The sequence below is a fragment of the Mus caroli genome, chromosome 18, assembly GCF_900094665.2.
Source record: "Mus caroli chromosome 18, CAROLI_EIJ_v1.1, whole genome shotgun sequence".
Taxonomy (NCBI): Eukaryota; Metazoa; Chordata; class Mammalia; order Rodentia; family Muridae; genus Mus; species Mus caroli.
In genome coordinates this window covers 32,433,836-32,461,106 of record NC_034587.1, presented here as the reverse complement: position 1 = coordinate 32,461,106, position 27,271 = coordinate 32,433,836, and the positions used below count along the sequence as shown (strand labels likewise).

General features: G+C 37.8%; 1 protein-coding gene across 1 annotated transcript in view; it reads right to left on the bottom strand.

The window, feature by feature from the left end:
- The window catches only part of Ctnna1 (catenin alpha 1), a 131,605-nt gene that overhangs the window by 55,036 nt on the left and 49,298 nt on the right, over positions 1-27,271 (bottom strand). Inside the window, exons 4-7 of the mRNA XM_021150781.1 lie at positions 25,346-25,512; positions 24,549-24,668; positions 20,058-20,327; positions 17,515-17,718 (exon numbers count right to left, since the gene is read on the bottom strand). Coding sequence (XP_021006440.1) covers positions 17,515-17,718; positions 20,058-20,327; positions 24,549-24,668; positions 25,346-25,512 — 761 coding nt within the window. The remainder of the gene's footprint in view (positions 1-17,514; positions 17,719-20,057; positions 20,328-24,548; positions 24,669-25,345; positions 25,513-27,271) is intronic.

Sequence of the window (27,271 nt, the reverse complement as noted above, 5' to 3'; positions counted from 1 at the left end):
TCCAATGGTCTTAGGCAACCCCTATGAAATGGTCATTTGACCTAAGCATTGCTCTTCATCTCAGGTAGATGGCTCACCGAGGAGCAAGTTTTAGGGGAGAGGGGGATCCTCCTAGTTTAGTCCAGTATGAACTGGATTTTCTTTCATTTACTATTCAAGGGATTTTAATGGTTAATTGCAGTTCCCTACAGCCACAATGGTACCTGTATTTAGGAAACAGAGGAGCTGGGTCCCTGCCCTGTCAAGCGCATGCATCTAGGTTAAAAGGCAAGCCATGGGATTGGTCTTTGTGTGGACCAGTCTTGGTCTTCACCTTCTAAGCCCCAATATTTCTTTTGCATTTGTCTGCTTCGTTTTTCTCTGAAATGATCAATACTTGTAAATGATCATAATTGATTCTGAAAACTATAAGGAGATCAATATACATTAGCAGTACTGAGGGAAAGTCATCCAAGAGTATGCCTCATAGAGTATTTCTTACTCTTATGCAGAATGGCATTATTAGGTAAGCCCTTAGTAGCCTTTTTACTGAACAGTAGTGACAGAGAATAAGGAAACCCCTCGCTAAAGAGAAGGAAACTGAAAAATGATAGGAGACTTAATGGCATTTTTCTTCTATTAGAAAGCCCTAATGGGCCAAATCAGTTGTGCTCTAACAACCCTCTCTATATCCTACTTCCAGATGCCCACATAAATAAGTTCTGTATTTTAGTTAATTGCAGTCTGAGAAGTTACCAAATTGTCCTCTCCTCTCCTCCCCTACAGCAGTTTTTCTTTGGTGATGCCTGGCAGTCTACTCACTCCGCATTTCATTCAGTCTTTCCTTGAAAACGCAAGAATTTACACTTTCTACTTATACTTGGAGGAGGGGGAGAGAACACAAGTGCACATACCCAAATGTATAAATCTAAGGTGGTAGAGAATAGGGGCACAAAATGATCAAGATGAAACCCAGGTCATATCAAAGAGAAAGCCACTACTTAGCTCGCTTCCAACCATTTTTTCCTTTTTTTAACCCATTTCATTATCTCCATTTTATTCTAGTACTGGCTGCTTATATTTGATGAGACAGACAGAGAACCACTAAGTTGAATGTATGTGTGTAGTCACACTCAATATTTCCAACTAGTACTTGTATAACCATAAATAATGAGCAGACAAATTCTGCCAATACAAACAGAAAAAAATTAAATAATAAAACTATTTACAGGCCAAGACAATGAGATGTCTCGGGGTTCTTGTGTATACACACACACACACACACACACAAGAAAACACTATTTACATATACAGAATCCTGCAAATGTGGTACCAATGAGAATTACAAAAGGAAGATTTATCACACAGAAATAAAGTCTAAAAGCATCATTAAAACATCTATAACTGGGCTGCTTCTTCCAGCCATTCAGGTCAAATAATTTTGATCCAATTAAAATGGTCTATGTGAAAGAACTTAAAAAAATTTTAAAAATCTAAGTACTCAAAGTGAGGCAATTAATTACTACCTTGTATTCAACCATGACATTTTTCAAAGGAATCTATATTTGGAATATGTCAATTTATATGAAACCCATTTAATGTGACAATTCTTTCCTAGAAACACCAAGCTTAAAGTCCTTTTTCTTTTATAAAAGATGTATGAAAGCAACAGCCTCACATACACTTTTAATCTACTTCAGAATTTAACTACTTCCATGATTATATAATGTTAAATCTCTACAATCAATCTGCTTCTCTCTGTGTGTCTGTGTCTCTGTCTCTCTCAGTAGCTCTGCCTCTTGTGATTTAATGAGGACAGACTCAAATGTGTACATACAAGTAATCTAAGATGAGAGAGATGCTTTCATCGCAAGCAGGAATTCCATTATCCATAAGGCAAAAAAATATACAAAAGTGCATGATAATAAGAACAAACGTTCAATGTGTTGGTTTAAAATCTACCAACAAAAACAGTGAAAAAATATAAAATAAATGGCAGCTATTAGAGTAACAGCTGTAATATTCAACAGCTTCTAATAAAAAAAGTTCTTATACTATTAGAAAAATGGGAGCTAACTACAAGTAAGTACTTGACAGAACAGAAAGATCACATGGCACACAAACAGAATTGAAACAACACCTCCTGTTAGGGAGACTATGAAGGTTATTTTCTTATGTTGGTGGTACAATAGCTACTAAGCTTAGCACTTTGTGGAAAATATCCTTTCTTCCCCTCCCTCCCCAACTCAAACATCTCCATAAAAGTAAAATTGAGAATCTTACCTGTAAAAGTAAAGGAACAAAATACAAGGGTGTATCTTTCAAGGTTAATCACTGCTACAGCACACATAATGCTTCAAAACAATTTAAAAAGCAAATGTTTTATTTAAAAAGGTGATGGTTAAATAATGTATGGCAAACCCACACTCTGGATTAAAATAATACACTTTTAATCAATTATAAGTAAACCCAAACTCAGCAATAAGAATGAGTCTTTAAAGTCTTCTCAAGACCGGAGAGCTGGCTTGGAGGTCAAGGGCACTTGTCATTTTTGCTGAGGACCCAAATTTGGTTCCCAGCACCCACACGGTGGTTTACAACCATTCATAACTGACAGCAATCAGGGCTCCGACTGCCTCTTCTAACCTCCATGGGCACCAGGCACACCATGATGCATATACAAAATATAGGAAACACACTCATACATATAAAGTAAAATAGGCAAATCTTTAAAAACAAACAAAACCTACCTTTTCTATGAAGTGCTTTTAAATAGTAACATGCAGGATTGTAAGCCATGATATCATTCATCTTAATTAAGAGAACATTTATGTCAAACGGGGGAAATGATTATAGTTTTACATTTTGGGAAAACTAAGGACTTATCATGTAAATGGAGAAAAGTATGGAAAGTACTCGTGCCAGATTGCTAACAGCGGTGTCTGAGCGGGGAAAGAATGTAGGAGAGATGTAGGTTAAAGGAAGAGAATGGAAGGATTCCAGAAGACTCATGGTGGGAACCAGACATGGCAGTAATATACAGCAGGGAAGAACAAGATTCCCAAATGAAGACTGAAGATGGCAGGCTAGAATGCAGCTCAGTAGTCAAGCAGTTCTGGCTAACTCGCACAAAGCACTAGGTTTGGAATCTAGCAACACAAAAAGAAAAAGAAAGGCAAGAGGGCTAATGTAGTCTCTCCTTTCTCCCAGTTGCCTATGCCATGTTCATAACAAAACATGTTTTGTGAAATTCTCCTAAATCTTGACTTCCCAGACATCACCAGTGAGATTTATACTGCATGTTTTTATACTGATAGCAGCTGGCAAATGGCATAAAGTACCTTCTGTTGATATAAACTTCTTTCTCCTTAGAGCATAGCACCCAATTTCTATGATGATTTTTTTTTTCAGAATCCCTTAAACCAAATATAAAGCTCTTTTGCATTGTTAGAGGGGAAGTTCCAATATTAGAATGCAGACACTGCGACCTCTCACATTATAAGATAGGAATGGGAACTTGTTTGAGTTATAATGAAGATGTAATAATAGCAACCAAAAATTAATAAAGAGTAAGCTCATGCATTTCTGTACAAGAACCAGGGTTAGGAATTAAAGACTATAGCAGATAAGCAAGTAAACAACAGAAAATAAAGTAAAATAAAAGTTCTCCAGTTGTTAAAGACTTTCAACAACCTATGATGACAAAAGGATACGAAGTTAATAAAGTGCAAAGAGTCCTGACACTTCAACAAAAGCAGCTGAATGAATATACTAAATGCCTAACAGCAATAAAGATAACACTAAGATGGATTGTTATTAATTATTGTTTAAAAAGAATAGCAATACTATATGGAACAATATATAAAAATCACCTAGTTAAGGCCACTCAATATGACATGAGAAACAAGACAAAATGGTAATACTCCACACATGACCTCCACAGGTCACTGTGTTATGGCACTACAAACTAATGCTACAACAGACAGAGAAAGGAAGGGAAGCATGGGAACTAAACACCTACTACAGGAGCAGACACGCAGAGATGGGAATTAGCTTCCTTGGGAGACACAGAAAAGGAAAGACAAGAAGAAGTATGAAGAACAAAATTTAGTGGCCTAGAAACAAAGTGAACCATAAAACATTGCTTCAAATTATAATAGCACCTGTTTCACAATCAGTGACTCATTATAAGGCTAGAAAGTATTTTTTAAAAAGGATCTTTAGGAACTGGGTGTGGGCTGCATGAATGCAATTCAGGCATCCAGAGTACATGGAGGACAGCTGCAAGCTCAAGGCAAGCATGACCACATGGTGAATCCCATCTCTATAAATACATAAACAGAAAAACCTTAACCTTTTAAGGAAATAATACTTTCCTCTTAAAAATATCTTTAGGTTAACTTGTGTGTATACGCATGTGGTTTACTATATCTACATGAAATCGTTTTGAAAGATACAAGAAATTAAATAGAAAACATATATATGGTTATAAGAGTGGTGTGAAAGGATTTCTTTTTACAAAGTCTTTTATACTCTTTACATTTGGATCACATAAATACAAAGATAATTTTAAGGTTGTTTTCTTTTTAAAAATGCTTTTAGCAAGTATAAAAAAAATAAAATGGGGTGTGTGTATTTCTTTAATCCTAGAAGCAGAGAATATCTCTGTGAGTTGCAGACCAGCCAGGGCTACAGAGAGAGACCTTGTCTCAGAGAGAAATGGAGGGAGGTAGAAGATAAAATAATAAAAATCTCAGTTAAACACTGAGATCCTTGTCAAAATATTAAATACACCCCACTATTGTTAGTTTTGGATAATATCACTAAAGCAAGTAACCGATGAATAGTTCCACCGATAACATCTGATGGCAACTGTTCACATTTCAAAAGCAGAGTGACGGTACCAGACATCCCATGAGCCTCACTTCAAAGTCAGCCCACCTTAACTATAAAGACTTTCTCTTAATAAGAATCTTCCTCTCGGTCTTTTGAAAACCCTTCAATAGGAAAACCGATTATAACATGAAAGGGAAAAAGACCTTCTAGACTTCACACTACCTGTCCCACAGTCATTTTTAGGAACATATAGACAACATTTAAACTCACTTGGCTAATTACCCAAGCAGCTATTGAGTCCCTGAAACAATGAGTTAGAGGGATGTTTTAATCAGGGGGGAAAAGCAGCTTTATACTAGCTTTCCCACTAGCATTGTATTTTTCTTAAATAAACTAGAGAAAAATACAAATACAGCCTATACAAATGAATAAGAAAAGAAACATATATAATATTCAAATAGCAAGTCAAATTTTTCAAATTCAATCATCAAATAAATCGAAAAGGAGTAGGAATGAATAATGAAGAGATTTTTATACAGAGAAGCCTATTCAAAACTCAATTCAGAGAATGAACATTGATGATCAGTCTCGCTTCCCTATGCCAAGTAACTCAGAATTAACTATGGAGTATGCCAGACTCCAGCAAAATGTACATTTTAATAGTAAGGAGAACATAATATGAATCTGGGAACGAGGCCACCAACTTCACTCAAGATAACAGGACACAATAAAATAAGCTCTGCAACAGTCAGTGGGGACATGCTTGCTAAAAAATTAATCTAGTCTTTGGCCATTATTACCAGGGTCCACATAATGACCATAGCGGAAAGCAGAGAGAAGGAAATGGATCAAAAAGAATAAGCTCTTTACCAAGAGAATGTTAAATGCAATCACCTGACAAAACCCCTGGAAACCTAAGTTTAAAAACAAAGGAGGATTTGATGTTTGATCCATTGGTGATAAAGCAAATGATCAGTTTCAGTAACCCCAGCGATGTTCTAAAGGAGCGGCCTGCCTTTGATGCAGCTCTCCAGCCTCACAACCATGCTATCTGCATGGGCACCATCATCACCCTGTGCCCAGAGGTAGCCACAGAAACTTGGGCAAGTTTAGGTAACTTTTCATACTCAATGTAGATGTTAAGTATCAGAACAAAGTCTCTCCACAGACAATTCCTACAGTTACATAATACACATGTATTAGTAAGCAAGCCATTCAAACATTCCTGAAAATAAAGCTTCAAAATAATAGCATGTTTATCCCACTACAAAACCAGCCAATCTCACCAAGGCAAAGTACAATTTTTTCATATAATTTCTTAGAAATTTCTATGCTTTTATTTATTTAGTGCATGCCATGGTCTGGTTTGCAGATGTCAAGAGTTGGTTTTTATCCTTTTACTCTGGGTTCCAAGGACCTAATTCACATTGTCAGTTTGGTGGCAAGACTTTTTCCTGGCTGAGCCATGTGAGGCCACCAGGATGATCTAAAGTAGCACTGGTAACAGTAAGCATTCCCGATAGCTTTACAGTCAACTGGAGACACACGTCCTAGCCTGCACAGGCTTTGCCATCTTCATGTCCTATCCCTGGCTCCCTGGTCCTACATGAGGAAATGCAAGTGGCGTGCAGCCCTAGGAAGCAGCAATGACGCCCTGAAGCCACCTGGCTCCTGCTCTATAGCTCACTGGGACTTACTTAGGGCAGCGATGATACATACTATTTCTCTCTGGCTGTCAATTGAGATGCCTCTCACAAATCTCTACCAAAACTGATCTTACTTTCTACCACAGCAGTAGAAATACCATCAAGTTTCTTTCAGAAAAAGAAAGAACTCCAATACAGCAACAATGAAGAGACATCACACTTATCACTATCCACTGTTTACAAGTCCTCCAGGTTCCAGGAAGCACCAGTATTTCAGTCTAAATCTCTAGACTCATTCTCTTTGTGCCCTCTCAAATCCAGATAGGAAGCTAACATAAAGTTAAGTAAGCGCTTCCACAACACTTAGAATGTTATACTCAACCTCTAGGTGAATTATATACACAATTTTCTATTAAGAACCTAACATTTAAAAATATGGTAATTGTCTCAACAGGTAAAGGTAGGTAGGTGGTATAAAGCCTAGAAACCTGAATTCAATCCCTAGAACCTACAAAAAAGAGAATCAATGCTACAAAGTTGACCTCTAACCTCTATATGCATGCAGATATACACACGAGCACGTACATGTGTGCACACACACATACCTATATACAAAGTCCTAGTGTTAATAAAATATTCTAAAGGCAAACAATTTGCATTTTAAATTACACCTGTTTCACAAAAGAGACAAAGTATATATAAAAATTAGTCAGCCTGACTTCTATTTCTCAATTTATGAACTATTGTATTTACTTATGTATTAGTGTGTGTGTATATATGTATCAGTGTAGGGTATGCTCATGCCACAATGTGGTGTAAAGGTCAGAGAACAACTTGTGGGAAAAGTCTGTTCTCTTCTTTCACTATGTGGGTTCCTGTAAAAACTTTTAATTCCTACCCAGAGTTTCTACCCTGCCATGACCATTTAGTTTCCGGAGAAAAGACACATGCAACCTATATATTACCATGAGCCTTAAACAGCATAAGAGCTGTGCAGACATTTACTTTCTATACCATTAGATTCTACTTTCCTATCGGTAACCCCAGGTTATTCCTTACTATGTTTCATCTGGGCTGCTCTTAACTTCACCGGGCCGGCCCTTTAGAGCCATGGTTTTATGGCTCACCTAACCTATAGTAGCTTCTTCTTCCTCCTACACCTTCTCCTCATGGTTTCCCCCAACCCCAAGCCCAGGAAACGTAACCCCACCTGTGTTTCTGTGGCTATTGGAGACTTTATTTACTAACCAGAAATAACTTGAGGGTAGGATCACTTGAGTCTGCATGCAGACTCCAAGTCATGGAGGCCCAATATTAGTATTAGAATACAAGCAGCATCAGGCCAACCCACTACAGGTTCTGGAGACCAAAATCAGGTCTTTGGGCTTAGAAGTAGCTACCTTTACCTGCTGAGCCATCTTGAACTATTTTTGCCCTGATATGAACAGTTTCTGATTGAGCAACTTCTAATTCAACATTTGTATAAGTAAAATAGCTACCAAAATCTATAGGCTATTATTATTGTACTTAAGTTAAACCAATTTTGCACACAATATAGGCTTTAAACACTACCCATATAATTCTCTCTGTAGTAACAGCATGGATAATGTTCAAAATGGAAAAAAAAATTCTCTACTTCTTACAGGATAGACAAATTGCCTGAATTCCTGTAGAAAATATCTTTTAGTCATCACACAAGACAGGATTCAATCAAACCTACTGAGCTTTGCCTGCCTCTGCCTCTCAAGTACTTCAAGCTTTGATATATTTTTCATTTGATATGAAACTTGGGTTTTCACATATATATATAAATAAACATTTCTTCAGGTCTACCAGCAACTAAATAAAAATACATTAAAGACCATAAATAAGTTTAGCATGTCTCCTATCCCAACATAACAACAAGTGCTCACCCTTTTTTGGCTTTGTTTGTGCTTTGTTTTGTTTTCTGTGAGAAGAGTGTCATCAAGTAGCTTTACCTGACCTGAAACTCAACGTATAACCAGGCTGGTATCAAACTCTGCCTGCCTTTGTCCCCCAAGTGATTGGATTAACGGCGTGTGCCACCTACCTCATCCAAATATCTATTTTTATATTTTTTTCTTATGTGTGTGTGTGTGTGTGTGTGTGTGCATGTGTGCATGGGAAGGGGATGTTGGTGCCACTGTGTGCATATGGAAACAAGAGGAGAATGCCGAGTGTTTTCCTCCATCACTCTCCACCTTATTTTTTGAGGCAGGGTCTCTCACTGAATCTAAAGTTGATCATTTCAGCTAACCTGGCTGGCCAGCAAGTTTTCAGGATCCACTTGTCTCCACATTCCAATGCTGGGACTGACTACAGGCAAAGCATGCCCATGCTTGACACTCACAGTGATGTCAGAGACCTAAACTCAGGTCCTCTTGCTTGCACAGCAACGTGCTCTTAGACGCAGAGCCATCTCTCACACCCCATAACCAACTTTATTTTTGTTGCATTTGCCTTGCTTGGGTTTAAAAAGTAGAAGCTAGCTCCAAGTCCAACTGTAGTGATCTTAACAGGGCCGTAAGGAATGTCAGACATTCTCTTCCTTCGCCCACATTAAATACACACACCCTAAAACTGTTGATTCACCGGATTCTTGGCTGCCAAAAAAAGTAGACTAGTTTAGTGTTTGACATTTCCTTTTGGCAGTCATTAGTGCTTAATGTGTCACTGTTTAGAGGATAAATGAAATTGTTTCCTTCATTTCTACTTCTGCAGCTCATTTTCTTGGACCTCAGAAAATGTATTAAAGATAATATAATAACAATGATGATCAAAATACCTCTCGATGACCCTCTTTTCACTAGAGTCTGAGTTAGTCCTAGCTTTTACAAAAGTACCTTCCTCAGAGAGGCAAATTAAAAAAGAGAAAAACCACCTCAGAGATTTACTAAAGTCTCTTGATATTTGTTGGTAAGTTTACTTAGTAGCATGAGAAGAAGAAAAAACAAAGTCTTAGCCAGTTGCTTGTAAAATACTAACCCACATAGCTGCTGTGACTTGTTAACTAATCACCCCAATTACTCCTGTCACTCTCTTCCCAGTAGCCACCCTTTCTTCTGTACAGATCTTAGTCAAACAGTTTCATACTTGCTCCAGGTACTCACTATATAAACCAGGCTAGCCTCAATCTCAGTGAACCACTTGCCTCTGCCTCCCAAACTCTTGAGATAAAATGTAATTCAAAACAGGAAAAAGTACTCCAACCATGAATTCAGAGTTAAATTTAATGAGTAATTAGCAAGGAAGTCATGGCATGTGATGACACACTGGATTATACTGCACTGACTAATATAAACTGCAATAACAAAACCAGAAATTAGAATATGTGTAACTATAAAGCCACAGCAGAAGATAATTGTTCTAACATATCTGAAAATAAAACTTGCAAGACAACTTACTGGTCAGAAGACACTTTAGCATAAAGCAAACTTCAAAAGAACCTTTTCCTTATAAGCTTCAAATCACCCCATTATAAAAAGGCCTTACATCCATTTTTCGAGAATGATCAAAGAAAAATAATCACTCTGTGGTTTAATATAGCAAATGTTGCACTTTTAAAGAAACCAGCTATCTAGTGATTGGCAAGCAGTGCTCACTAGCAACCATCAGAGATGACCACAGACATCCCAAAACCAATGAAAATGAGGATGTGCCCTCAGAAAGGGAAAATATTATACTCTGCAAACTTTTGCTCCTCTAATTTTGCAACACGATAAAAATGTGCCAACCGAGTCCATTTTCAAGAGAATAAGACTAAAGTCAGAGTCGGAAACATCCAGACACGCAAGACTCTGTCAGTCCTGGGGAATTTGAAACAGTGCTCACAGGAGAACTGGAACTGCCTGTCTCAACGCTTCTAAACAGGCATCTCTAAATAAATTTATTTTCGGAATGGGGGAAGACATGCCGCCCTAAAGCAAAAGGAACAAATACATACGATTGGAGGCAAAAACCATCCATCCCAGCCCCATCATCCTTTAACACCACTTTGAAAGTAGAGGCAGGAGGATCAGAAGTTCAAGGTTCAAGGTCATCCTTTCCTACATCAAACTCTATTTAAGAAAAGAAAAAAACAAAACAAAACAAAACCCATAATCTTAACGTATATTTTCTACCTTAAGATCCTTAAGCCTCTAAGATACGTCACTATTCAAAACAAGTTTTAAATGAAGAAACCAAAAAAAAAATTAGTATAGCTAAACTAATATAGTTAACTATATTAGTTATATATAACTAGTATTATAATACTAGTATAGTTACCACTTATATGTGCAAATGTATATACAATGCATATTTGTGTGTTGTTATTGGGACTCACTATGTAGTCAGGCTGGCCCAGAACTTACTAGGTTGCCCAAGTGGGTCTCAAATTTGTGACCCCTCTGTCTCCATCTCTAGGGTGCTAGGATAAAAAATGTGAATTGCAGTAACCATCAAGGGTTAATAAATATCAGGTTTTAGATATTTGTCATATATGGGCATCATGGATAAAATTAATTGGTAGCCTCCAAAAACCACAAATTTGTGATATTCAAACAATCACATTATTTTAAATAAATCATTAGCAATATATGACAGCTCTGGGCAAAGGCTAAAGCTACCTTGAACCAAAAAGAATGAGAAAGAACATGAGCCCAGCCAAAAAAGGATACATCTATAACACAAATCCAACACCTAAGGATCACTGCGGGTCAGGGCGATCAGAAATCTTGGAAGAGACAGAGAAATAGGAAGTTTGCTGTGGGCTTGTGTCTCCTAGGAATGTTAGAAGCTACACCCATAAAGCATCACCAACATGAGCTAAACATGACAATTACAATAGACGAGCTAAACCAGATAGGGTGAAGGCTTCAACCCACACAAAGAATTACAGGGAACTAAGGAACTCTGAGAGCTGGGGAAAGGCTTACCTAGGAAAGAGCACACCAGGTGGTTATGCCAAATGGTCAACTCGCGCACGCGCACGCACACACACGCACACACACACACACACACACACACACACACCCCTGAAGGGGAGAAATCGAAAGTGATTCCAGAAAAATATTTGCAAAATTTCAAAGGGACTGATATCCAAACTGAGTGTTTCCCCTTACTACAATATAAATATTAACTGCATTATATTCATGCATTCCAAACCAAACTAACAACAAATTGAATAATGTTCTGCCTGATACGCATAATGAAGGCACTTCAATACATATACAGTTCAATTAAAAAACATGGCCAGTTACTGTGTTCTTGTTTTGAGATCTTACAACTAACCATGTTCAATGTTTTAGAAAATAAGCAAATAAAGACTGGAGAGTTTGGAGCTCACCAGTTTAAAACACTTGTTTCTCTTGTAGAGGATTTGGAATTAATTCCCATCACTCACATTGTGGCTTATAACTCTAGTTCCACAAGATCCGGTGCCTTCTTGCTGACCTCCACAGTACCAGAGACACATGTAGTACAAAGAAATACATGCAGGAACAACGCTCAGACATATAAAATAATACATATTTCACACACACACACACACACACACACACACACACACACACACACACAAAGATAATATGTATCCTTAAGGTAGCTAGAAAGATGGCTCAGAACCAAAAGTACTTGTTCTTACAGAGGTTCATTTCCCAGCACCTACATCATGGCTTACAACCATTCTTAACTCCAGTTCAAGGGGGGGTCTTAAGCCCCCCTCTAACCTGAAGGTACAAGGTACATACATGGTATAGACATACATGAAAACAAAAATTTGTCACACACACACACGTTCAAATCCTTAAGAAACATCTTAGCTGGGCACAGTGGTAGCTCACATCTACAATTCCAATACTGCTCCAAGATGCTGAAGTTGTGGACAACATACTGTGAAACTAAACACAAAGGAGAAGGAAGAAGAAAGACAGGCAGACACAAATGCAAATAAATATACCCTTACTATCTTTAGCCTAACACAGCCCTGTAACCTAAAACTACAGTTCTAAGCACAAAGAAGTAAATACAAAGTACAATGGCTATATGTATGATTACTGTATCATTCTGGCCATTCACCCACCTTAGCTGATTGGTTATTTAATTAGAATTATGCAACAGAAACAATATGCAAGTCAGAAACATATACTATGCATAGGCTTTTAAACTTTCTCTCAAGTTCAATAAGGAACAAGTAAAAATAAAACTTGTTTTTATTCTACTCTCACACATTACATTTCACCTGTAGTTTTGTGAAAATAAAACTTAAGAGATTTTATTTTGATGCTTATCAATGAGCTACTTTACATTCTTTTTTGCAAACTATATTTGAAATGTAGTATTCAGTTTATATATACATTATAGCTATCTAAAATATCACCTGTCATATTTTTAAGTACTCTGTGGAAATATTATGAATGGCTAAGAGAAGAAAAACCACAAACCTAGAGCTATGTAAGCTGACAGCATAAAGCTTTGTTCTCACCAATTTTACAAGCCCTCACTGCAGTCATATGACCAGTCATAAGACTGCTCAAGACAAAACCAAATGGATGTCCTTCCAAAAACTGAGCATCCTTTATATTCCAAACATTCATTATGTTAAGCTAACCTCACAACAAACTGTAACTCCTACTTAAACATGCATTTTGTGCTTATATACAGAACCAAGAATTACGGTATAAAAATTTGTTTTGTTCCTTTGATACAGGGTTTTACAATATAGCCTAGATGGGACTCAAACTCAGTCTTCCTATCGCCTCCTGACTGCTAAGATTGATTACAAGCATGCACAGCCATACCAGCCTTAATTACTTTCAATCCACTTACTTTGAAACCCTCAAAGATTATGACACTCATCCAAAGCTGTTTTTCTTTCTCTAGAACCTCCATACCCAGTGCCACTTTAGACTGATAGACGAGAGGCAAAATAAACCGAACCACAATCACCAGATTTCATTTCAATATAACTAAGCAGACATTTGTAAAGCCACAAGGATGCATCCTAGACCCGTCTGCTGTCGTGCATCTGTAGCATTTCACTGTTCAGTAGAGTCAGCGGTATTACTTTTACGTCATCAGTATCACTGTTGGCCTGTAGAGTGATTGAACTAAAAAAGGCAAGACCACCTAACCTTCCATTCCTTCAAACTATGAAGTAAACAGGGGCATTAAGGCTGCTGGCCTCCTTGCCCTTAGAGCCTTTAATTGGGAAATTTGGTTTTCACCTAAGTAATTAAATTTAAGCTCGTTCTACTGCAAGATACCACTCTTACTAATTACCTACTTCAGAATACTGACATTCAGAAAGTAGATACACACAGACACACACATTGAACACAAAATCTGTAAGGGCGCGATTGAGGGGGTTTTCCCCTTACTAACTATTCTTAGTATCACGAATATCCAAAATTGTTGGCTTTAATCATTCTCCCATGTCATCATGAATTCCTTAAGCATACTAAGTACTTCTAGCATTATACAGACCATAAAAGGTTTTTTTTTTCATAGTTTAGTCTTCCAAAGTTTTTTGTTGTTGTTTGTTTGAGTTTTTTTGTTTGTTTGTTTGGTTTTTTTGTTTGTTTGGTTGGTTGGTTTGGTTTAGTTTTAGTGTTTTGAGACAGGTTCTCTGTCTAACAGCCCTCACTGTCCTGGAACTAGCTTTGTAGACCAGGCTAGTCTCAGAGATCCACCTGCCTCTGCCTCCTGAGTGCTGGGATAAAGGCATGAGTCTCCATGCTGGCTAGTCTGCAGCCTAGCTAGTCTTCCAAAAGTTTAAAACCTGTATGAATAAAAGAAACACAAGGAACAATTCAAGGAAGTATACAATTAGGTGCAAAACTGCAAACACTGAGGAGATAATAACTGATGGTACAATGTTAAATGGCCTTCAGCAAGAGACCCGGGGGAAGCTGGAAACTTCAGGAACAAAATGAGCGATGTGCGACTAAAGACACAGGCTTGGCTTAGTCTAATGTAGCAAGCTAAAGAAAGAAATGGAGAAAAATCAAGCAAGCTTAAAATTAGTGAAGAAATAGGGGGAAACGATGGACAACTCCTGTGAGAGCTCTGAACTGCACAGTGCTTGAGAGGCAGGACGTCTCAACCTCATGCAATTCCTATGAAGTTTTCTTATGAGAGTGCTGAGGTTAATTCATCCTTTTACTATTTTTATGTGCATGTGCGTCTATGTGTATGAGTTCTTCTTGCACATTTGTCTGTGCACCATGTATGCCAGGTGTCCCAGAGGCCAGAAGGTGTCAGATCTTCTGGAACTGGAGTTGTAGATGGTTATTAGCTACCATGTGTGTGATGGGAATGAAATCTGGGTCCTCAGTAAGAGCAGCCCATTCCATTTTAACCAATGAGTCATTTCTCCAGACCCCTATTCCTACAAAATTTTTAATGTACCTCTAACAACATTCATATCAACTCCTTGTAGACAACCATTCTGTTCCAAAAAGGAGAAATCAGAGTCTCATATCTCCCCTTATATGACGCTCAAGACATTGCTTTGCATGACATATGTTAATACAAAACTGGCCAGTTAAATTGATTATTATTGGTGGTCTGAAATGTTTCCAGATGTTTTATAAGCAGAAGCCTTTGTCTGGTCACTTATGATTCTTTGGATTTTTTTTCCCATTCTTCTGATGTGTTCCAATGCCTTCCCTTTTAGCCTGACTCTATTAATTTCCGATTTTTAAATATTTTACTTATTTGTTTGTTTGAAGGTCTTACTATGTAGCCCTGGCTCTCCTGGGCTACATATGAGATCCACTTGTCTCCTCATCCCAATGCCAGGATTAAAGGTACATGCCACCAACTCATCTCCACCATTTAAGATTAAGATAGATGATAGATAGGTAGGTGGATGGATGGATGGATGGATGGACAGATAGAGCGATCTTAAAATATCTGTATGTGGGTTTGTGCAATGCCCTCAGATGTAAGAAGAGGGCATCAGACTGGAGTTACATGTGGTCGTGAGCTACCCAACTTAAGTACTGGAAACTGAACTTGGGTCTTCTGGAAGAGTAGGAGATACTCTTAAACACTGGACCTTCTCTCCAACCCTACTGCCATTAATTTTGAGACAGGGTCTCCCTATGTATCCCTGGCTAGTGTGGAACTTATGGAGATTCAACTGCCTGTAGAGCATGTGAGCTGCCACGCCTGGATTTCTACTAATTCTGGACAAGATTGATCCCTTCCTTGTTATGTGAATTGATGAAAAGAAATACATAAAAAGTTTTACCTTCAAAAGAAACATACCCAAGGATCATTTCCCAATTTGAATCTCAAGAAAAGTTCTTTCATGACCTTACAATACTTAAAATTTTGGTCTATATATCAAGTATTATCCTAGTATCCACATAAGAGTAGATATTACATTATAGACTTAGCATATACATTCAGTATAAATATTCATACAGTTTCCTACATTCATAACATGAAGAAAAAGTAATACTACTTAACATGTCAACCAAGGAAGAAACCAGATTACTCGTGACCAGGGTGACTAGGTAGAGAGTCCAAGCAATTCCATAATTCAAGAGCTATTTTCTAGACTGTTTAGAAAGCTCTATGATTGTCATAATTGCACTGGAATATACTCAAAGTGGCTTCCTAATGACAACCACACTACATACTTCTATATGGCTTTCAGTGCTACACATTACAGCAAATGATCTATATATACACTCTGGTTCATGATTTCCACACTATCAAATACTCCTTAACCTATACACTTTCATATTTTTTAATGTTTAAGCATAGATAAGCATTTTTAATATATCTCATATTTCCACTGTGACTTATCAACCACTTTCTACTTAATTCTAATCTCATTTTTCTTAGGTAGATCACCTATAATCAAAACATGCCAATGACTTAAAATTACATGATTCGCTAACATCACAATATGGTTGAATTAAGTAAAAACAGAAAGGCATTCATTTTCCACCGTAGAAACACCATCATAGCTCACCATTACCCTTTCACTTATAAAGACATGTAAGTGAACAAAACAAGATGTGTAGCAATGAACATATGAGAAAAAATAAATAAAACCCAAAAACCAAAAAATCAGTATCTTTATGCGGAAAAGTCTTAATTGTATAAGCAAAACAAAAAAGTGAAATAAAACTATTAGGAAAAACTCATTTGTTTCATTGTTTCACCCTTTAAGATATTTTTATTTTTAAAAATATTAAAATGTATTAATAGTTACTGAAACAGTTCTCTATTGTACACAGTAACAATATCTTCACTATACAAAGTGCTGAAGGATGAAGTCATTCATACTCAGCACAGCACAGCCAAGATTCACATCTACTGTTATTTACACACAGCAGTGTCAGCACGGGGCAGCCAGCAGTGTGAGGAACAGAATCCTGTAAGATACTTCTGTTTATTCATTCCTTCCTTAGAACAGCAAAATACTGGGTACCCAGTCTAAATTACAGTAAACTTAAGCTAGAACTAAATCAGTGAGTGGCAGAGTATAAAGGAAGGAGAACAAGGCACATAAAGAGAGAAACAAACAGACACGGTGTTTTCTATGGTTAAAAGGAGCCAGACAGCAAATTTTATAATACTGCTTTCTTTCTGATATTTTTCTTTCTTTTTTTTTTTTGTTCTGATATTTTTTCTTATCTTCATGTGTACACATGTGCACATTGTGTGTGAGGAAGCCTCTAGTGTCTTCCTCAGTTGTTCTCCATATTATCTTTAAAGTCTCTTACTGAGCCAGGAACTCAAAGATTTGACTAGACTCACTGGCCAAGACCCAGGTACCTATCCACCTGCTCTGGGATTATATAGGCAAGCACCATATTGCTTAGCTTTTTAAAAAAGCTAAAGACCTGAATCCAAGTCATCATGCTTATATGGCAAGACTTTACCAACTAAAACTTCTCCCCAGTACCCAATGCAGATGAAGCACCCACACGAATGAATGAATGAATGAATGAATGATATATGAGGGGGTACCATCAGTCATAAAAACAAATTCTTCAGCCATCTTAGTTCCAAGAGAGGTTCTGGCACTTACGTTGCCCATGTATTCTGAGAGCAGGTCCTGTAGAGCCTGGCGGACAGCATTACACTCTGCCACAATGCGCTCCCGACGGTCATCACGTGTGCAGGATGAGTCAGCCATCAGGGCAGCCCCACTAATAATGCTTTCCAGGCGCTCCTCCAGGGACGGCCTAAAGCGCTCCTCGCTGAAGCTCAGAGGGTCCACAATGATTTGTTTCTACAGAGAAAGGGTTGCTAAAGTTAATCCTCATTTCTGTCCCCTCAGTTATTCAAACTGCAAAGAAAGTATTGATCAGGAATATCAAGATGTAATCCTAACAGCAAAGGCCATCCCATGTAAGCTGTCATCCCAGATCAGTGATTACTTCGCAAAGCCGGAATTAAGTATGATATCACAAATGCAAACAGTGCTACCATGTTCACACTACTTCTCCTATACATCTGAAGGTCAGCCTGTAGAATATTGGTTATTAAAATTATCACATGTTAATCGTAAGAAAAATAAGAACTCTATGTGAGGTATATAGCTGCTACAAAACAGAACTGTTTGACCATAGACAATTTAAACAACTAAAGTACTAACTTTTCCTCTTTAAGAAATGTATTTATAATGAACTTATAATCGATTAGACACATGTTCATTAAATACAACTGACTTTCATACCAATAAATGTCTATGCAAATATTTGGGCATTAACTTTTAATTTTCTTCCTTAATAATTTCAACTTAAATGCCAATTTTTTTCTGCCAAAAGCTTGGTATTTTTCAGTGAGTAAACATTTCGCCCTTTCTTTCCAAGGAAACTTCATTTTGAAAGTGATCATGCACCACCTTCAGTTAATTATTAGACTACATTTTAGCTGACCATTTTTCTTGCTAGATTTGGTTATTAAAGGATTTCACTGATCAAGGTTGAATACAGGGCTGGAGATGTAGCTGATCAGTAGCGCATCGGCCTAAGCATGTGTAGGCCCTGCAGTCACTCTCCAACACTACCCAGTCACGGAGGAGGAGACAACAAAATACCTTCTGGACAACAGATGAGAACTGTTAGAAGTCAGTTAGTGCAGACTCCTCATCTTACAAATAACAAAACTGTGACCCTAGTCTACAATTCAATTCAGGGCAAAAGCGCTCCTTACTAATGGTACCAAACTTGAAGCAGAAGAAAACAATGGTATCGATACATTACAAGACATGTCCTAACAACCATAAAGGCTATCTTATGCTTAATTCTATAGGAGAAGAACTAGAGGACAAGTTCAGTGGTAATTTGCCTAGCATGGATGAGTCCTTAAGTTCAATTTTCTGCAATTCAAAAGTAGAACTCCTGGGAAAACACTAAATTTCAACACTAAGGTCTTTAAGCAAAACACTAGCTTCTTTTCCCATGTTTTATGAAAAGCCTAAATCAGTGACTATCAGCAAGAACCAACTACCCAAGCTCAAGATACAAGTATCAAAAAAACAAAAACGAAGACCCCTGCTGAAAACAAAATACATTCCATCACATTGATGCCATATTTCACTAATTTCAACTATGAAAGACAATAGCTACCTATAAATTCTCTCTAACACACCTAAAACAAAGAATTGTAAGGCTTGCTGGCATATGCCTTTAATCCCAACACTGGAGAGGCCAACACAGATGGCCAGCCAAAGCTACACAAAGAAAATCTCAATCAACCTCCCCCGACTCTCTCCCACCTCTCACACACACACACTCACACTCACTCACACACACAACCAAAGACAGTCATGATGACACATGGAGAGATGAAGAGCCTAGAGCAAGATAATGGGCTGGAGGGTAGCCTAAGCTACATAGTCAGACCCAATTTCAAATAAAAACCAACTTAAACTGCTGCCATCTACTGGTGGCCACAACTCACTTTGGGTTAAAATTTAGAACAAAGTCCAACACATTAATTAATGTGAGGACAGAGGATAATAAATACGCATCATATACAATGGAGAGATCTAGGCACCATCTATAAAAGCATTATGATAAAAAAAATTCAAATTAATTTCAAATCTGTTTCAATGTGTTTAAAAACTCCTATGTTCATGGCTCAAAGGAAATCACAAAAAGCAGAAATCTGTCTAGGCAGTCAGGTAAGATTAAGATGACAGCAGCATGATTTATCTCCATCGCTCACTAGACCATGAGCTCCCCAGAGACAAAGCCTACACACACTTTGCTTCTGTACCTATCACAGGTCCACATTTGCCAGATGGTCAAATTCCTAGTTGGAATGAACCAGACTCATAGTCTCAATAAGAACCATATTAAAAAAGAAAAAGAACCACGCAAGGAAACACAAATTACATAAAAGAATCCTGAAGTTTAACCACACAAGAAGAGAGGGAAAAAACGCTTTAAGCCAAGTTACAATAAAGTAAACTTATGAGTCATAACAATTTCTTTCCACTTAGATAACAGATTTAATTGGAAAATGGGCTTTCATCACAAGCCTTGATCCTATTTCCCCAAGAACCAGTTATCTTTTGGCAGTTGGTGAAGAGCCCAAACTTTCCTCCCAAATATAACTTACATCAAAGTTGTTGAGAGCGTATGCCAGCTCTCCGCCACTGCCACCCTGGTGCTGGGCAGCATCATCTGATGCAGTAGCCTGGGCTGCATTAGAAATTCCTGTGACGGCCTGCTGCAGCTGCTTGTATATCAAGTCCCGGTTGGCCTTATAGGCTGCAACATCAGGGTGTTGTAGGCATGCCTGGGATGCAGTATAGAGGATTGGAACATTTTTCTGCAGGATTCCTCTAGCTGCAGCCATCTGATCACGATTGCCCACATCTTTTAGTTCCTAAAAATGAAATAAAATAAAATATTGAAGGGCTCTATTCATATCAAGACACAACTGCATTAACGTAGCCTAAAAAGTGATCACAAAGGAGGTTACATGGCAAAATAAGGAAGGACGGAGCTATGCAGTCACAGCCTTGACTTGAAACTCCTAGCCTACTTTTTCCTGGCCATTTGTTGTATCCTAACTGTAAACTTAATGTCCAGTTTCTCCTTTTGCAAAACAGGAACAATATTATAAAACTTTTAACATTTTGAGGAATAAAATGGGATAATACATACACAGCACCTAGCACTAAATAAGGCATAAAATAAATGTTACTATATAAAACTGCTTAACACCTTCATCAGGTCCATAGAAATAGAATGTGTGTGTGTGTGTGTGTGTGTGTGTGTGTGTGTGTGTGTGTGTGTGTGTGTGTGNGTGTGTGTGTGTGTGTGTGTGTGTGTATACCAAATAGAAAGTCCATATAGACATATTTAAATGGAAAAACATGAGAATTTAAGTTATCCTAGTTTATTACAAGAATTTTATGAACTTGGGAACACAGTTCCACGTGTATATGAACCTTGAAAACCAACTAGGTAAGTATACGATCAGCTTTACACCACTTCCTCCCCATTTTTGGACCCCAAAGACCATTCCAGATTATAACACTACTCTTCTCACAAAGTGAGATTACTCATTTTACTGGCCATTAAGTCACAAAGTGAAGGAACACATGCTACTTGTCTGCAGTTCATGATTATAAAATTCTGAAATGTGGTCTCAAGCAAAAATATCTTTTATCATTTCTTCTACCCCATAATTACAAGAATATGAGGCTGCTGACGTCATTCTAACTGGTGACATCTAGAACACAAAGAGGGATGGATGTGTTAAGTACTAAGTACACAAAAGACAAAAGGAAACACTGCTGGCATCTAGTCATTACTGAAACTTAAGGACACAGGAGTCTTTGATACATGGGGATCACTACTGGAGAGGAAGAATTACCCTAAATTCAAAGTCTGCTCCAACCGTACTTACATGTGAACATAAAATTCCAGTATTAATATCACTAACGGAATGTTAGAATACAGATTTAAATAAGATTAGTATTGCATTATAAACTATAAGAAATTTTAAATAATGTAGAAAAGCCAATTATTCAAAAAGTCTGAGTTAGTTAATGATTCATTTTTATAGCTGACATATATACATACATATGTATGCACAAATATACATATATAATTTAATTTTTATCTTATGTACATTAGTGTGAGGGTGTCAGATCCCCTGGAACTAGAGTTAACAGACAATTTTCAGTTGCCATCTGAATGCAGGGAATTGAACCCAGGTCATGTGGAAGAGCAGCCAGTGTTTTTAACCATTGAGTCATTTCTCTAGCCCCCAGATTAATTTTTTTATTTTAGGATTTTATTTATTTTTATGTATGTGAGTACACTGTTGCTGTCTTCAGACACACCAGAAGAGGGCACCAGATCCCATTACAGATAGTCATGAGTCACCATGTGGTTGCTGGGAATTGAACTCAAGACCTCTGGAAAAGCAGTCAGTGTTCTCCAGGCCCCCAAAATGACTTCTTTATAAAACAACTGAGACACCAACCCATTTCTTTCTTCTGAAACTTCATCTCAGTACATTACTGGGGATGTTTACATCTTTATTCAAATCTTGTACAGTGACAGCTACTTTCCCACCAAGAATTTTTTTCTCATTTAGAACCTGAATTTTTGAGTAATAGCTTACAACACTCCAAATGCCCTGTAGCATACTATATTAGGCTAAATATTCAGAAACAGGACCCTGTAGATTTAGAGTGTGAGCCATTTCAGTACTCAAGTTATGATAAGGGGCTGTGGCTAACATTAAGCTTAAACGTGTGGCACACATACTCTGCGGGCATTTTCTAATTATTTTGCCCTTACCGCAATGTCAAGGCCCCTTAAGTCTCCTAAGGCCATATCTGCCTTTAGTATAAATACTACGCTTAGTTTTATAAAATGCTCTACAATAAGCCTTAGTGTTGCTAAGCACTTAAAAGACCCATCAGCACAGTCTCCATCAAAGGCTGTTGCAGGTATTTATGATCACCTAAAGTTAACAGGTACCCAATGAATAGCCAAACTTCAGATTTTCCTAAGCCACTGGGTAGTCCATAGTCTAGTACAATAAACTTATTTAAAGACTGCACTAGGCTAAATATTCATAACTATCTACCCTGTGGCTTTAGAGAGTTGGTGATCATTTCAAAAATGAAGTACAACAGGCAATGTGGCTGAGTCAAGAGGTTTAAATAACTGGAAAATATTTTCTACGTGAGCATTTTTAATAAGCCCTCATCTGCTAAGCATCTATGCTGAGGGTAACAACTAAGGCTTGCTTATCCGAGGTGCTGAGGGTTCTGCCTTCCCTCTTTAGAGCCATGTTTGCATTGTACAAATAAGCAAGTGGACACTACTATGAGTACTGGTAATGTAATATGAAGAAATTAATGGAAAAGTATTCCTTTCACGCTTTATAGTGCTAACTAATAATCTAAATTTTGGTGAAAAGCGGGCTACAAAGCAACATAACAAATTACTTAAAAGATAATTCTGTGTTTTAGATTGACTTTACCAATCTGATTACAGTTCAAGCTGACTAAGGACAAACAGAAAACATATACACATATAGAAGAAAAACTAATTTCCACAAATCTGATTTACCCATCCCATGCACGGTGACTTAGTTAACCTCTAAGTCACCCAACTCTAAAAGAAACCTGGAAATCCAAGTGTAAGCTTCTTCTCACTTCCCTCTTAATGCTACGAACAGTGTAAAATCTAAGATAAAAGAATTAAACAACTATGTAAATTACATTTAGGGATGTAGCCCAGTGCAGAACTCTTGCCAAGACCCTACATTCAATCTCAGCACAGAAAATGATAGGGACTATTAAGCATGACCTCTGACACGTGACAACCCAAGACAATGGAAGCGTGCATCAAAATCTCAACATAAAAAAAAGGCAATATACTGAGTAATTAAAAGGATGAGTGTTACAAAGGCAGATAGATGGAAAGTAAAGGGTGAACAGAGGCACTGAACACGTGTTCTGAGCAGAGAAGCAAGGTATACAGTGTGACTTCTCGCCACGTAAGATGAACAGCAGGCAAGGGGGCCTATAGACAGCACACAGCTTCACTCTTTTCTCTTCAGATTTTCTGGTCATGTTTCCACTAGCCAAACCTCAACAGGAACCTAAGAGAAAGGAGCTCACGGGTACATTCCAAACAGGTTATGCCTCAGAGGCAGGAACAGGGCAAACAAGGGTAGAAAAGGGACACAGAGAGAACAAGACTTTTTTGGTATCTTATTTCAAAAGCATTCAACATTTATTGATACTTCTCTTTAATCCACTGAGGATCACGTATAACAACCTTCCTAACGCTGTGACCCTTTAATACAGTTCCTCGTGCTGTGGTCACCCCCCCAACTATAAAATTATTTCTGTTGCTACTTCATAACTCTAATTTTGCTACTACTAGGAATCCTAATATAAATATTTCGGGATCACAATGCACAGGTTGAAAACTGCTGATATGTAAGGAATTCCTACTGGACTTGGGGACACAGAGAATGAAAATTCAGACAGAATTACTTTCTAATAAGTTTCTCTACTTAGACATAAATTTTGAACTGCTGCTATGTTTTACCTCAAGAATACCATCTAGCCACGCATCCTGGGACGTGCCTTTAACTCTAGCACTCAGATGCTGGAGGAAACAGAAGGGAGGAAGATCACAAGTTTAAGGCAAGCCTTGAACTACTTAGAGACACAATATGGAAAGATGAGTGAAACTTATTTATAATACTGAAAAGCTTGCTCTCTCTCTCTGTGTGTAGCCCTGTCTGTCCTGGAACTTACTCTACAATCCAGGTTAGCCTCGAACTCAGAGTGGATCCTACCTCTGCCTTCTAAATGCCACCACCATCGGGTTGAAAGGATATCTCTTAACTTAAGCACTTATTAGAACCACAAGAACGGGGTGAAAGTAATGGTAACATTAGAAAACTTAGGCAAATCAGGTTATCCCCACTGGATATTAAAATACACTCCAACCTGGTCCACATAGTGAGCTCCAAATCAGCTAGGACTTCACAGTAAGATCCTGTCTCAACAACAAAGAAATAAGGACGGAAGTAACATAGAATGTCTGCAAGTCATGTCTGTACCTGCTGTCTTTTTGCTGCCATGATGTTCAGCTTATCTACTTCTGGTTTCAGAGCTTTGTACTGTATCCCTAAGTCTTGTTCATTGCCAGCATTCCTCAGTTTCAATATACCATCTTCCACCTAAAAAACAAACCACAAAAGCAACAACTCTAAAACAGACAAATCTATAGGTGAAAATTAATAAAGTCTAAGATGCTACCTTCTTTAACAGCTATCCCGAAAGCAACCCAAATAAGTATGCATAGCTGATATGGCCTGGCATTGTCTGTGTGATTTGGAGGCATTAAGGAGAGAGCACCTAATTAGTTTATACTTTGGCTTTCTAATTCTGGAACACCATTAGTACAAAGAAACATGGAATGAGTACTATAAAAATTAAATAAAAGGCAGTCAAAAATACCTTTGTTACAATTTCTTCAGCAAAACTGAGACAACAGTGGCCTATAGAAGAGCCTGTATCATAAATACTTGAACTAGAGAAGAAATTGAACAAAGCAATCACTGATTCAAAACCAAAAACATTCTTAAAGAATTATTTATTTATTTTATGTATGTGAGTACACTGCAGCTGTCTTCAGACACACCAGAAGAGGGCATCAGATTCCTTTACAGATGGTTGTGAGCCATCTTGCGGTTGCTGGGAATTGAACTCAGCACCTCTGGAAGAGCAGTGAGTGCTCTTCACCTCTGAGTCATCTCTCCAGCCCCAAAATAATTCTTAATACTAAACAAAATATGGCCAACACTAGCTTCACTAGGACACAAAAAACAAATTATAAATATAGACACAAACTTACAACTTTCAGCTGAACAAGTAATTTGTAGACATCTGCCATGTCAGCCAGAATCAGCAGCCGGGTGACGGCAGAGAGCAAAGCTCGAGCTGCCCGGACCATGTTGCCTCGCTTCACAGAAGAGCATGGATCATCTGCAAACTCCCCAGCAGCGCTCTTCATCAAATCTCCTATTTTACAGAATGAAAACACAAAACCAGTAGAAATTAACTCAAATAATTTATTCATTAAAAACTAACATTTTATTTAAAGGGTAAGATAGCCCACACTCCATTATTTCATATATACAAGTATTTTAAAGAGTCTTTGTTTCTGTTTTTCTCTCTTCGGTTTGTACTATTACTTAAGTATCTTCATATAACAGAGATCTGGGTACTATATAACAAAAGGGCTTAAAATACCTCTTCCCTTAACTCGGTGATAAACATTTACATCAATTATAATGTAGTCTAGCTAGATTTCAGACATAACAACTTCTTCATCTCCTATTTAACAGGTGTTTAAGAGTAATAAAATAAATAAAATAAAATAAAAAATATGCGCAAATCACACTGAACATGTAAGTGTAGAGGCCTGTGGCCTCTACTGTAGAAGAAAGAAGGCTTTCTGGTTTAAGGCTGGCAGACAACAAAGTCATATCCAGTGTCCCATTACTCACCTACAAAAATCCAATAAACAAAATGAACAATGAAAACAATTTCTGAATTCACACTCACAGAGAGAAGAGATAGAGAAGCAGGTTCTAAAAGACCTAAGTTCAAGAGCCTGCTTAAAGGCCCTCCCTGTGACTGGGCATCTTCCTCAACCACCTCCAGCCTTCCTCACCGAGGCATGGCCTCCACTGAGTCCACTCTGGACATCTTTCTTCTATCCTTGCCTTCCCAATGCTGGAATTACATGGGTATACTACACCCATCCAACATTTACGCAGGTTCTGAAGATACAAATTCCAAGACTCACACTTACAATACAAGCATTTTAACCTTCTCCCCAGCCCAGTAAAATTGCAATAAGCTTTTTGTCTGCAAAAATAAAAGGAAATCATCATGATCAGCAGCAGCAATCAGCAAAACTTGAACAAGATCAGCAAGATGACTCAGCAGATCAACGTACTTGTCACCATGCCTGGCCATCTGAATTTGATTCCTGAAAGCTACATAATGGAAGAAGAGAACCAACACTCACAAGTTGAACTATGAACGCCACATGTGTGCATACTTCCTCCTATAACATATAAAATAAGTACAAATAATTTTAAAAAATGAGAGAGAGAGAGAGAGAGAGAGAGAGAGAGAGAACAAACACGTGAGCATTCCAGATTATCCCAGGCTATCCAGTGAAACCCTGTCGAAGGAAGGAAGGAAGGAAGGAAGGAAGGAAGGAAGGAAGGAAGGAAGGAAGGAAGGAAGGAAGGAAAGGGTTGATTAATTGATTGACTTATTGATTGATTCTTAAGTGAGGAAAAATGGTTCATGCCTATCGTCCCACCATTTGGGAAGGCAACAGAATTAAAAAGTCAGATTTGAATACATAAAAAAAGTTCCAACCCAGCCTGGCTACATGAAACCTGTGTCTAAAAAGAAAATTAGCAAGCCAGCAAGTGACGGTGCACATCTATATTCTCAACACTAGAAAAACAGACAAGCAGATTTCTGTGAGTCCAAGGCCAGACTGATCCACATAATGAGCTCTAAGGTATCAAGGGTTATGTAGTGAGACCCTGTCTCAAAAAAAATAAATAAAAACTAATTGTCAGTAAGCCTTTAAAATACATTCCTAAGAGATCAAAGCGTTCTTCCTATATAAAGAGGTGCAAGGGAACTGAAGCGAACAAAAATGGTACCCCAGATCATATAGTCACCACTAAGAACTGAGAATCTAACCCTGTTTCCCAGTACCTCCTAGACAATTCTACCACATGTAGTACTA